This window comes from Egretta garzetta, unplaced genomic scaffold (assembly GCF_000687185.1).
Source record: "Egretta garzetta isolate BGI_Z169 unplaced genomic scaffold, ASM68718v1 scaffold256, whole genome shotgun sequence".
NCBI classification, from domain to species: domain Eukaryota; kingdom Metazoa; phylum Chordata; class Aves; order Pelecaniformes; family Ardeidae; genus Egretta; species Egretta garzetta.
This window is the reverse complement of record NW_009260073.1, coordinates 2,609,692-2,623,768: the sequence shown is the minus strand read 5'-3', so window position 1 is coordinate 2,623,768 and position 14,077 is coordinate 2,609,692. Positions and strand designations below refer to the sequence as shown.

General features: G+C 41.4%; 1 protein-coding gene across 1 annotated transcript in view; it reads left to right on the top strand.

Annotated features, from left to right (window-relative positions):
- The first annotated feature begins 3,847 nt into the window (after positions 1–3,847).
- Positions 3,848–14,077, top strand: part of UBE2K (ubiquitin conjugating enzyme E2 K) — a 38,970-nt gene continuing 28,740 nt past the window's right edge. Inside the window, exons 1-2 of the mRNA XM_035896737.1 lie at positions 3,848–4,044; positions 8,880–8,919. Of these exons, the coding sequence (XP_035752630.1) occupies positions 3,848–4,044; positions 8,880–8,919 (237 nt within the window). The remainder of the gene's footprint in view (positions 4,045–8,879; positions 8,920–14,077) is intronic.

Sequence of the window (14,077 nt, the reverse complement as noted above, 5' to 3'; positions counted from 1 at the left end):
TTGAAGCGCAGGGCTGCTATGCAAAGGGATCTTAGTAGGCTGGAGAAATGAATGGGCTGACAGGAACCTTTTGAAGCTCAGCAGAGGTAGGTACCAAATCCTGCATTTGGGAGGAAGTAATGCCATGCATCAGTACATACAGACTGCAGACTGACTGGAAACAAAGCAGGCTAGCGGAGAAAGACCTGCATGACCTAGTGGAGAGCAAGTTGAATATGATTCAGCAGTGCTCTTGTAGCAAGGAAGCCCAATGGCGTACTGGGTTGCATTAGCAAAAACGTAGTGAGTTGGTTGTAAGAAGTGATTCTTCACCTCTGTTCCAGGCTTATGAGACCATATCTGGTGTACTGTGTCCAGTTTTGGGCTTTCCAGTGTAGGATATTGATATACTGGAGCCCAGCAGAACACTGTCAAGGGTCTGGCGCCCATGATGTGTGAGGAGGGGGTGAGAGAACTGATGTTGTTGAGAGAACTGTTCAAAGGGACATCTTCCTGTCATCCACAAATACCTAATGAGAGGCTCTGGGGAAGAGCCAGACTTGTCTCAGAAGTGCATGGCATAGGATGGGAAGCAACAGACACAAGCTGGAACATGAGAAATTCTGACTAGACACTGGGGAAAAAAATTACCATGATAGTAGTAAAACATTTAAACAGATTGACCAGTGAAATTGTGGAATCTCTCTCCTTGGAGATGTTCAAAACTCAAGAAGTTCTTGAGCAACCTGCTCTCATTGGACCCGCTTTAAGCAGGAGGTAAGACTAGAGGCCACCCAGGTGTCTCTTCCTACATGAGTCTGTATTTCTAGTATAAGTTTGTTTTTTAATTACTGTGTTTTTTCTGTTTGTAAAAGAAAACATACAGATAGGGGCTCCAACACTGTTGCCACACCTGGTAAAAATTTCCCCTGTAAACAAACTGAAGAATTTTAAAATAGACTTTTTAGTTCAGAAGTTTTCATTATTTTAAGACAATAATGAATCCTCCTCCTCTTCAAATCAGAGGCTGGGTTTTTCTGGTAGATGAAAAGCTGTCAGGGTTTTTGGGTAGAACAAGTCCTGGGTTGGAACCCTGAAGGTAGAACAGATGCAAGATCCATAATTCTTCCTTAAGCCGCATTTCTCTGAAATGTGAAGATCATCTTAACTTTAAAATAGTTGTTTGTGACATCCTTTGTGCATTGCCAAAAAGAATTTTGTCTACCATGTATTTCAAGCCATGCATGTAATTTTAGGCAAGACATGGTTTAGACCTGTTTCTTGTAAGTATATAAAAAGGATACTGAAATGCCATTACTGTGCATCTTTGGTTCTCTTAATCCGTCTATGGTGTGTTTGGTTATATCTTCCGGTTTGTACTGGAAAATAATGCAGAATGGATCTGTAGATCTTTGCCTTCAAATGAGTCTGTCCGTAAGTCACTTTTTTGGTAACTTGCCCTGGCTTTCACTAGGATAGAGTTAATTTTCTTCCTGGTAGATGGCATAGTTCTGTGTTTTGGATTCAGGATGAGAATAATGTTGATAACACAGGGATGTTTTCGTTATTGCTGAGCTGTTTTTACACTAAGTCAGGGACTTTTCAGCTTCTTATACTGCCCTGTCAGTGAGGAAGCTGGAGGTGCACAGGAAGCTGGGAGAGTACACAGCCAGGACAGCTGACCCCAGCTGGCCAAAGGGGTATTCCATACCATATGATGTCATGCTGAACAAAAAACCTGGGAGGGTTGGCCAGGGAGGGTGCGGTCACTGCTTGGGAACTGGCTGGGCATCAGTCATTGGGTGGTGAGCAATTGCATTGTGCATCACCTGTTTTGTGTATTCTTTTACGATGATGATTATCTTTCCTTTCTTTTTTGTCCTATTAAATTGTCTTTATCTCAATATGTGAGTTTTACCTCCCCCCCCCCGCCCTATCTGTCTGGGCAGGGGGAGTGAGTGAGTGAGCAGCTGTGTAGTGTTTATCTGCCTGCCAGTTAAACCATAGCAGTTCTTTTGACACCCAATGTGGGGCTCAGAGGGTTGAGATAACAACAGATCTGACCAGAGCATGTCAAAATAAATTTGTTATAAGCATTCCTTTTTAGCTTAATAGTTGCTGGTCGCAATGCTGATTTACTTGCTCTCAGAGTTGTATTATGTAGCACCCCACTTGCTGTATACGTTACCTGTTGTGCTGTTTATCATCACTGGGGGCTGGATTAAGGTTATTGTTTTGCTGTACTGGGTAACACTGGCTTATGATATGATAAATTTACTGGTCGTGAGACTAAGGTGGTATTTGTACTCAGCATTGCTGTCATCTCCGTACTTCAGGAACCATCTCTCAGAAACTGTCAATAATTACACTCTATCTTTTCTAAGTGGAGGGCCAATTTATGGGAGAGGTGAAGGAGGACACTTTCCCCCGCTCCTTCACCTTCCCCTCCAGGCTAGTTATAATAGCTTTTGGGAATTTTGAATGTCCTTGGGATGTTCAAAGCAGCATGTTCCTATTGCTATGTCTCCTGAACATGTTTCAGGTCTTGTTTAAGGTTAAACAACTATTTAAGAATACCACCCAGAGATCTGTGCCAAGGCTGGATAGTTATGAGTGGCAGGGTGTGTGAGATATTATGGGCAAGTACTGAGGACAGTGGGCACCTCCAGTGTTTTGGAACTTCATCCCTGAACAAGTGCAGAATCCTGAAAAACTAGTAGAATAATTGGAAAAGGTATGCTGTCACCCTGGTAGTTCCAGAGACACAAATCCCTGCAATGTGCTGTGGTCTGGCCCATTCCTACTGAGCCCTGTTCAACACTATTCGGTACCTTCAAGGGGGAGAGAAGGTCTCTGGATCTAATGACAAAACAACGGGCGCTGTGGCTGCTCCAACTCTGGCAGCGAGCACTACAGCTGAACCAGAGAACCAACCCATGCATGGTATCAAGTCACCCCTATATACAAGATGAAATACTGGATGCGGAAGTCAGCTTGTTTAGTGCGGGAAGAAACTCCTGAGAAGGGGAAGGAGGAAGGAGTGGATGAGGCAGGTTACTCTGAAGCAGGGCCATCATGAGAAGAGGAGGAGGAGGCAGAACTCATGAACGAGGCAGTAGCCACCTGATCTCTATCCCTGAGTGAGCTGCGAGGTAATGCAAAAATATTTCAGCCATTGTCCAGGTGAGCACATTGTCACTGGGGTGCTCTGATGCTGGGATAACATGGCCAGTAGCCTGGAATTAGAAGGTAGGGAAGCCAAGCAGCTAAAATCCCTTTCTAGGGAAGGGGACGTTGACAAAGCAATTGGAAAAGGGGCACGAGCCCTCAGCCTCTGGAGGCAAATCCTGTCAGGTGTGAAGGAAAGGTATCCCTTCAAGGAGGATGTTATATGTCACCCAGGCAGGTGGACCACCACGGAGAGAGGTATCCAGTACCTGAGTGAATTAGCCATGTTGGAGGTGATTTATGATGACCCGGACAACAAGCAGTTATCCGAAGATCCAGATGAAGCCCAGTGCACATGACCCATGTGGTGGAAGTTTGTACGGAGCGCACCATTGTCATATGCCAACTCCTTGACAGTAAGGACCTGGAAAGACGGAGAAGGACAAATGGTAAACAAGTTGGCTGGCCAACTCTGACAATACGAAGAAAGTATCTCTTCCTGCCTATGGGCCTGTGTCTTGGCTGTGGAGAAACTGTCCCGGGAGGTCCAGCAACTCGAAGAGGATAAGTCCTACTCCCCACCTGTGTGGACTTGTATCTCAGCCATTAGGAGTAAGTGTTCCTCTGCTCAAGAGAGAGGATATAGTGGGTACACACCGTGGGCCACCTGTGGTTTTACCTGCGTGACCATGGAGAGGACATGAAGAAGTGGGATGGAAAACCTGCCTTGACTCTAGAGGCATGGGAACGTGAGTTACAAGGAAAAGCAATCACAAAGGGGATTCTTCCAGTAAAATCACTGCTCCAGTTTCCAGTGGGCAGTTCCCCAGACAGAGTAGAAGAGATTATCCTAATTCCAGCCTTAAGGAAGGGACTTCTGATTTGCATTTACAAGAAGTGAGTAACAAATACTGTGACCAGGACTAGAGGAGCCCTGCCTCCAGCCAGGTGGAGGAAAGGAACAAACGGGTTTGCTGGACTGTGTGGATTCGATGGCCTGGCACGTCAGACCCACAGAAGTATAAGGCTCTAGTGGACACTGGTGCACAGTGTACCCATATGCCATCAAGCTATACAGAGGCAGAACCCATCTGTATTTCTGGAGTGATGGGGATCATAACCGCTAACTGTATTGGAGGCTGAAGTGAGCCTAATTGGGAATGAGTGGTAAAAGCACCCCATTGTGACTGGCCCAGAGGCTCTGTGCATCCTTGGCATAGACTACCTCAGGAGAAGGTATTTCAAGGACCCGAAAGGGTACCAGTGGACTTTTAGTACAGCTGCCTTGGAGATGAAGGAAATAAAGCAGCTGTCTACTTTGCCCAGTCTCTTGGAGGACCCCTCTGTTGTGGGATTGCTGAGGGTCAAAGAACAACGCGTGCCAATTGCTACTGCAGTGGTGCACTGGTGGCAATATCGCACCAACCGAGACTGCCTGATTCCCATCCATAAGCTGATTCATCAGCTGGAGAGTTGAGTGATCAGCAAGACTCACTCACCCTTTAACAGTCCTATATGGCCCATGCAAAAGTCTAATGGACAGTGGAGACTAACATAGACTATTGTGGCCTGAACAAAGTCACGCTGCTGCTGAGTGCTGCTGTGCCAGACATGCTAGAACTTCAATACGAACTGGAGTCAAGGGCAGCCAAGTGGTATGCCACAATTGATATCGCTAATGTGTTCTTCTCAATCCCATTGGCAGCAGAGTGCAGGCCACAGTTTGCTTTCACTTGGAGGGGCATCCAGTACACCTGGGACTGACTGCCCTAACAACCCTACCATGCCATGGACTGATCCAGACAGCACTGGAACAGGGTGAGGCTCCAGAACACCTGCAATACATTGACATCATCATGTGGGGCAACACAGCAGAAGAGGTTTTTTGGGAAAGGGAAGAAAACAGTCCAAATGCTTCTGAAAGCCCATTTTGCCATAAAACGAAGTAAGTTCAGGGATCTGTACAGGAAATCCAGTTTTTAGGAATAAAATGGCAAGCTGGACATTGTCAGATCCCAATGGATGTGATCACCAGAATAACAGCTATGTCCCCACCAACTAGCAAAAAGGAAACACAAGCTTTATTAGGCATTGTGTGGTTTTGGGGAATGGATATTCCAAATTACAGTCTGATCGTAAGCCCTTTCTATCGAGTGATGCGGAAGAAAACCTATTTCAGTTGGGGCCCTGAGCTTTTAAACAAATTAAACGGGAGATGGTTCATGCAGTAGCCCTTGGGCCAGTCTAGGCAGGGCAAGATGTAAAAAATATACTCTACACCGCAGCCCGGGACAGTGGCCCTACCTGGAGCCTCTGACAGAAAGCACCAGGGGAGACTAGGGGCTGACCCCTGGGGTTTCGGGGTCAGGGATACAGAGGACCTGAGGCCTGCTGCATTCCAACTTAAAAAGAGATATTGACAGCCTATGAAGTGGTTTGAGCTGCTTCAGAAGTGGTTGGTACTGAAGCACAGCTCCTCCTGGCACCCCAACTGCTGGTGCTGGGCTGGATGTTCAAAGAGAGGGTCCCCTCTACACATCATGCAACTGATGCTACGTGGAGTAAGTGGGTCACACTGATTACACAACGGGCTTGAATAGGGAGCCCCAGTCGCCCAGGAACCATGGAAGTGATTGTGGACAGGCCAGAAGGCAAAGATTTTTGAATATCACCTGGGGAGGAGGTGTTGTGTGCTGAAGAGGCCACACTGTATAATAAAGTACTAGAAAATGAGAAGCAATATGCCCTGTTCACTGATGGGTCCTGGCATCTTTTGGGAAAGCATCGGTGGTGGAAGGCTGCAATATGGAGTCCTATATGATCAGTTGCTGCTGAAGGAGAAGGTGAATTGAGCCAAATTCTTTAGAATTGAAGGCCATCCAGCTGGCTTTAGATATTGCTGAGCAAGAAAAATGGCTAGTGCTCTATCTGTATCCTGACTCATTGATAGTGGCAAATGCCTTATGGGGGTGGTTGCAGCAATGGAAACAGAGCAACAAACCCATCTGGGCTGCCACATTGTGGCAAGGTATTTCTACCCAGGTAGAGAACCTAGTTGTAAAAGTACGTCACGTAGATGCTCACGTACCCAAAAGTTGAGCCACTGAAGAACATCAAAACCACCAGGTGGATCAGGCTGCTAAGATTGAAGTGGCTCAGGTGAATCTGGCCTGGCAACATAAGGGTGAACTATTTCTAGCTCGGTGGGCTCACGACATCTCAGGCCATCAAGGACGAGATGCAACGTATAGATGGGCTTGTGATCGAGGGGTGGGCTTGACTATGGACATTATTGTGCAGGTTATCCATGATGTGAAACGTGCTGCAAACAAGCCAAGCAGTTAAAGCCTTTCTGGTATGGAGGACGATGGCTGAAATATAAATATGGGGAAGCCTGGCAGATTGATTATATCGCATTCCCACAAACCTGCCAAGTCAAGCGCTATGTGCTCACCATGGTGGAAGCAACCACAAGATGGCTGGAAACAACCCCATGCCACCACCTGGAACGTGATCCTGAGCACTGAAAAATAAGTCTTATGGCAACATGACACCCCAGAAAGAATTGAGTCAGGCAATGGGACTCATTTCCAAAACAACCTTATAGACGCCTGGGCCAAAGAGCATTGCCTCAAGTGGGTATGTCACATATCACATTGAATGGATATATCATGCATCTGCCTCTGGGAAAATCAGCCAGTACAATGGACTGTTAAAAACTACACTGAGAGTAGTGGGTGGTGGAACATTCAAACATTGGGATACACATTTAGCAAAGGCCACCTGGTTAGGCAAATTGGGCTGGCCCTGCCCAATCAAAACTCTTACATATTGTAGAAGGGGGTAAAGTCCCTGTAGCGCACATAAAAAAAAATATGTTGGGAAGACAGTCTGGGTTATTTCTGCCTTGGGCAAAGGCAAACCCATCCATGGGATTGCTTTTGCTTAAGGACCTGGCTGCACTTGGTGGGTAACACGTGAGGATGGGGAATTCCGATGCATACCTCAAGGGGATTTGATTTTGGGTGAGAATAGCTAATGATTTGAATTATGTTATGTTAATTGCTATGTAATACTGTACATCATCGCTACTATGGTTGCTATATGCCATATCAATGGTATCACAGTAAGAATCACCCAGATGAACGAAGAATGAACTTTGATGAAACAGAGCAAGGTGCAGCAGTGATGGAACCAGAACTGGCTACAGCATGCAACAATCCAACACCACACACCATTCCCCCTGTCCTGAAGGACTGTTACAACAGATGGAGCCCAAAGTCATGGACTAAATGAACTCAATGAACATGTTAGAGGGATGGCCCATAGACTTAGGGAATGATACTTGCATGTATATATCGAAAGACAGGAAGTGTGGTGGTGATTAGTGGGGAGGTATTAGAAAGTGTGGGACCTGGGCATGACGTAGATGTTATAGAATAAGGGGTGGATATTGTCCTGGCTTTGGCTGGGATAGAGTTAATTTTCTTCCTGGTAGATGGCATAGTTCTGTGTTTTGGATTCAGGATGAGAATAATGTTGATAACACAGGGATGTTTTCGTTATTGCTGAGCTGTTTTTACACTAAGTCAGGGACTTTTCAGCTTCTTATACTGCCCTGTCAGTGAGGAAGCTGGAGGTGCACAGGAAGCTGGGAGAGTACACAGCCAGGACAGCTGACCCCAGCTGGCCAAAGGGGTATTCCATACCATATGATGTCATGCTGAACAAAAAACCTGGGAGGGTTGGCCAGGGAGGGTGCGGTCACTGCTTGGGAACTGGCTGGGCATCAGTCATTGGGTGGTGAGCAATTGCATTGTGCATCACCTGTTTTGTGTATTCTTTTACGATGATGATTATCTTTCCTTTCTTTTTTGTCCTATTAAATTGTCTTTATCTCAATATGTGAGTTTTACCTTTTTTCTGATTTTCTCCCCCATTCCCCTGGGCAAGGGGAATGAGTGAGCAGCTGTATGGTGTTTAGCTGCCTGCCGGGTTAAAGCATGACATAACTAAAGAATAGGTGGCTCAAAACATAATGTATTTACTAGGAAGTCTCAAGAAACCTGTTTCTTATTCTCACTGCTAAGGTGATCTTTCTGAATTACTAGTTTACTTATGGTTTTACGCCTGTTTAGCTGAACCATGTAGCTGTTTTTCAAGTTCTATGAATATAATACCATTGCACTTTTAAGATAAGTATTACATAGATGCTAATAAGCATGAGTATTATGAATATTAGATAAGTCTGTGATTCAAAATACTTAACATATAATGTTAGTGATGATTTGACCAGACCTATGAGTTGGCCAGGTATTGGTAGTGGGAATATTTGTGCAAGGAAGGCAAAATTTATTCCTCATTCCTGTGTTCAGTTGATGGCATTTTTTCATGTTAACATATATCCAGTTGAGTCCAGATTTCTAGTGAGTGGTCTACATATCAGTTGGTAGAATCCTAAAGATTTTGGGAGTAAGTGGAAGACAGAAAAAAGACTTGGTCTCTGTTGGAGTCAGGTTCATTTGGTTGTCTTTGGTAATACCTTAAAAACCTGAGGAAAGAGAGCAGTCACTGGTTACAGGACTGGGTTAGTCAGTTTAGGATTAGGGGTTAGGCTGCAGCTACCAGATGGTACCCTCTGATCACAACTCTATGGACCTCAGGGATAGTAGGAATTACCCAATCCTTTAACCTTCCCAGTTTCCCATTCATTCTTCTGTGCTTGTTTCTAGGAGTTTGGCTTTAATAGGACAGAAGTGTACGAGTCCTAAGGTTAGTTCACTTTACTCAGTATGAAATTTAAATAAAGTTTTATCATAGTAAATTTGTGTAACTATAAACTGCAAGAACATGCTGGTTAACAGTCCAATCCTGAGTTGTCTAATGGTCTTTCAGCTGCATTAAACTTGTTAAACTAGTGCAAGTGCTTAGTGTAGTTCTTAAGTTACTCGCCTGTTAAACAGTTTCTAGATTGTTTCATAATCCTAGTAAGGATTGTTGTCATTACTTTATCTCTTTTACGTTAATAATTGCTGCTGGTATTAAATTGAGAAAATGCTTTTGGTTAAACATCATTAATATGCAGACTATCTTTTTGTCTCTGACAAACTAGGTAAAACTTTGCTGCAATTTAGATAAGGAAAATAAGTAATTTAGTTCTTTTGTGGCAAAGAGTGTGAATTTTGAGAAATAGTATTCTATAAAGCATTCTAGGGATGTAGTCTGCTTTTGCACTCCTGACTGATCTAGCATATTCCCTTCAGATTATATCAGTGTTAATACTTGTAATATTTGAATTGGGAGCACTTGAATGTGCTTGCCATGAGTATTTAATAAAATAGTATCTGCATAATAAATAAAACACCTGTGTGAGCAGCAGAAATAACCTTGTTTAAGGACCAGATCTGTGTCTGTTCTTCTAGTATGTTCTAACAGAATTTTACTAAGGCCGTGGATTGCTCTTTTCTAGTCTTCGAAGTGTTTGTACAGGAGAGCAATGTTGTGAATATCCCTGGCTACAGAAGAAGCTTCATTCAGCACTTATGCTTTATTGAATACCATAAAACTCAGTTGGTCGTATGGTATAACTCCAATTTGGCCATGCTTATGTCTAAGAGAGCTGAGCTCATACTGTGTGTCATTCTTCTGTTGGAATGCTAATAGGGGCTGTCCTGTCTACCTTTGTCTGTCGTCACAGGACATGTAGGAAACTAATTTGTGCTCATTATTTCGTCATTTCTATTTGTTATTAGCCAGTAAGACCAACAGTTCAGTGGGAAGGGAAAGACTAATGATTGCATAAGTCTAGTTACTTTAGAAAACAAAAGTTTAAGGTGACATGCCTTCAGATTCTAAACCACATTTGTACAGGGCTTTATGAAGGGGCGGGGGGAAAGTCCACCCCAAACCATTATTATTACTTAATGCATTAGTCCATGTTTTACCTAAATAGGTAGTTTAGTTCAAGCCAAATACATATTGCTTTTTATTTTTAGCTGAAATTGAACTGTGAGAAAGTCTTTAAATTTTTGCTGTGTTAGGATGTATTTAAGTACAAGAGGCTATTGTGAAGTAAGATAGCATATACAAATGGAAATCATGGTAGCTGTGTTTGTATTTGCTCCCTTTCTGGAAACTCTTAGAGCCATCATAGTGTTTACTTAAGCCCTTCCACTTCAGAATAAGGGTGTCCATGTGGGAAGCTAGTATAGAAAAACTGTTCTGAGCTATTTCCGTAAGTCTTCAAGCTCTGGGACTGCGAGTGAATTAGCATAATTGATTTAAAATTAGCTGAATCCTGCAGTTCGTCTATATGTAGAATTACTAGCAACCTAAGTAGGGTAGACGTACAGAATTGACTGCAGAATCTGCATCAAAGGGCTTTGTATGTTAACTCAAACTTAACACTGGTGATGCGCCAGGTCCAACTCTTGCAAAATGAAGTAATTTTTAACATTTGAGATGTTTTGTGTTCTGATGGGGGGGAAAATGCCTCTCAGTATTGTTCTTGTATGTAAACGTGTGTAGTAATACAGAATTTTAAGGTTAGCACAGATTTAGTCTCTTGTTAAGACATTTTATTAAAGAATCCTATTGAGATGCATTTAATAAGTAAAACTGTGATAAATATGAAAATTCTAGTAAATTACCAGTATTACAGAATTCACACTGTCTTCATATTTCTAGTTCCTTAGGTATATTAAAATACAAGTTGTGTATGAGTAACATAGTATATTGGTCAGTAAATGGAAAAAAAATAGTATGCAAAAATAATCTCACATATTTTTACTGAAACAGGCATACTGAAACTCTAGAAAATACATCTGAATACGGTGAGATTGCACAGAATGTGAAATGTGGAAGAACTTCAAGACTGAAATTGATAGTAGGGTCAAAGAACATGGGAGTGTTTTAAGGAAATGCATTTCTTTGTATTGACATTTTCTTATCTAGGAAAACTGCTCTTTCATGTGTTTTAGACAAACTTGTTTCCTCTCTTCTCCTTGCCCTGCCCCAAACATTTGATTGTTTTGCAGCTGAGCGTTGCTCTGTGCTTTGAAGGTCAGCAGGAGCTCTCTGAGCGTGCAAATGTGATCTGCTGATCTCAGCTGATAGTGCAGCACATATACTTCATAGCTGGGACTGTGGTAATTATATGATGTTTCTGCTTCTCTTCTTAGTAATAACAAGCTCAGGCTCTGGAGATGCACTAGATTCCGGCTTTTAAGCTGGTCTGAGTCTGAAGGAATACTTCCAAAGTGTTGAACCAAAGCCTCTTGCTTTGCTAGCTCTTTGTGACCAGGGAGGCGGGGGGGAATCAACACTTTTACAGACCTCAATATTTTTGAAGTTGAATTTGCCATTTTGCTGCAGGACAGTGTCCTGCACTTTACTTCCTAGTAGATGACATATCTTGCCTTTTTTGCTGTTATCCCATTTCTTGCAAACGAGTGAGCTAAGCAGATGCAATGTACTTATCCTGAGTTACTCTGGGGTGGCGAAGGGTTAAGAAGGTGGAGTGTTGGTTTGAAAAGAAGTAAGGACAGGGAAATAAGAGAGGCTGGTAGTTTACTTCTTAGACAGCAGCCTTAGACAGGTGAGCTTTTGTTAGGATCCTTCCTTTCTGGCATATACCAGTGAAGCGGAGAGACCTGAATAGTTTGGACTAAGTTAAGAGTGCTAATGTGTAAGAAAATAATGTGGCAATTATAGCAAAACAAAATTACTTTGAATATTTATCCACAGATTTGCAAGGGGTTGGTAAAAAGGATAAGAATGAACTTGGGTTTGTTTTTTAAGTTGTTAATTTAAATAATTGTTTGATGGAGTAAACTGCTACTGAAAGGTTTGAGTTTTCTATTGAACTCTTACGTTGACTTGGAGTACTTGTGGCCTTTTGCAAAAATAGCATTGTATGGATTTCATTACGATAGTCAATCAGATTATCTTTTTCTATAACTCTCTTGAGATATATTCATGCCGGAGTTTGATGTAGAGTAGGACTGTTGTGGTAGAATATAAAAAGCGGGGGGTAAGAAGAGTTTTATGAGGCAGTAGCAACTTTATAGAACTATAGATTAATTTTGCTAAAGTGGCTTCAGACTAGGGTGTGAAGTATTACTTACTTAATTTGGCTTATTAAATATTGATCCTTATAGTGTGAGTATAAAATGCTTGGATGTTCAAAAGTACCTACTTTACATTTGTAAATTGTAGCTGTATTAAAGTAGTAACTAAATTTTGGTTAGATTTCAGGTAGGTTAAAAACTGTTTATTGCCAATTTACCTCACTGAGGAATCAAACAATAATTTAAAAATTCTGTCTGAAAGATAAATGAAAAAAGTAATTTTTTGTTGATGCAATTGGGAAATAATTAGTGATAGAAAACATTTTTTTTTAAAAATACATGCCCTCCCTCACAAGCTAGTGGATTTGTCCTATGAGAAAATTCTGGAGAATTTGTTTAAATTTATTCCCTAATTTTTGCTGAAATCTTGGCACGTATATTCTTTAACATTTTTGTCACTTAAAACTTTTACTTAATGTGTAGGTTGCTAGTCTTAAAGCACTAAATGGATACAGAGTTTTAATACCTAACTGCTGTTATTGCAACTAGACTTGTTTATCTATACACGTAATTTATCATTTATACGTGTGTCTTTTCAGGTTAGGGTTTTTCTGTTGGTTTTGGTTTTTTTTATATATACATGTGTCTCGAGTTTTCTATTTATTTTCTGTAAAAACGAAGTAAATTAACAGAAAATAGTAGTACTTCATCTGGTATAGAGTATGTTCCCCTTAAGATGGAGGAAAATCATGTTACAGGATCTATAGAATCATAGACCGCAGATAGTGAATTGCTGTATGAAACAGTGGGATTTTGTGGAGTTTTTTTACACACAAAGTTATTCAGAAGAAAGTATTGGGTTTTAAATTCCAAATTAATTCTGTTTGAAGTAGGGTGTGTGTTTGTGTGTGTGTCTTGGTTTTTGTTTTTGTAAATCCTCGTTTACCATCTCAGTGTTTATACCCAAAGATATTTGATACGAATTTGCCCATGGTATCTGAATATGTAAGGTGAGACAGATACACTTAGAATGTACAAGTAATAATTCATTTTGATGCTACTTCATTCTTTTTAAGAAAGTAACGTGCTGAATTGAAGTATTAATACTGCTAATAAACATAATTTCTTTTCCTTTTTGTTCTGACCACAACAGTTTAAAACATAGTATGTATGCTAGTAGATGCATAGTGGAGACTTTGGCTTGTTACATTTCTTTAGAGTAATTTCATTATGCAGGGATCAAAGGTCTAATGTTAAGATAATGTCATGGGGGAAGTAAGAGCTGGTTGATTCTAGAATAACCTCACTCACAATTTCTTTTTTGTATGCCATCATCGTCTGGTATTAAGTTTATAATGTGTTTTGTAGACATGGCTGACATGGAAGTGAGGGATGTTTGGGGGTTTGTGTGGTTTGGTTTTTTTTCCTTCCACTCAAAATGCTTCAACACAGATGTCAAAAACTGCTGGCCATGTAATTAAAAAAACCTGAAATATTTTAAAACATCTGCATTTTTTGTTAAACCTACCAGTATCTATCCATACAGTGCCAGCTGTGATAATAGGCATTTGTATTGATTACTTGAGGTTAACTTTTTTCCTGGTAGCCTACTTATCAAAATAACTGTAGAATTTTGAGGCTTTTTTAAAAGTATAAAAAAATTCTGATTCACTTGAAATTCCTACTTCTAAAAAAAAAAAAAGTAATTTCATCTACCTTCAGTCTTGCCTCAAGATCAAACTTTGAATATATAACTTCTTTTTTTTGTGGTAAATGTAGTAAATAGCATTTTGTATGTGGGAAAGAGATTTTTAGGACAGTGCAGTTTTTATAATCTTGTCTTGATGCTCCTGGATGCTGTT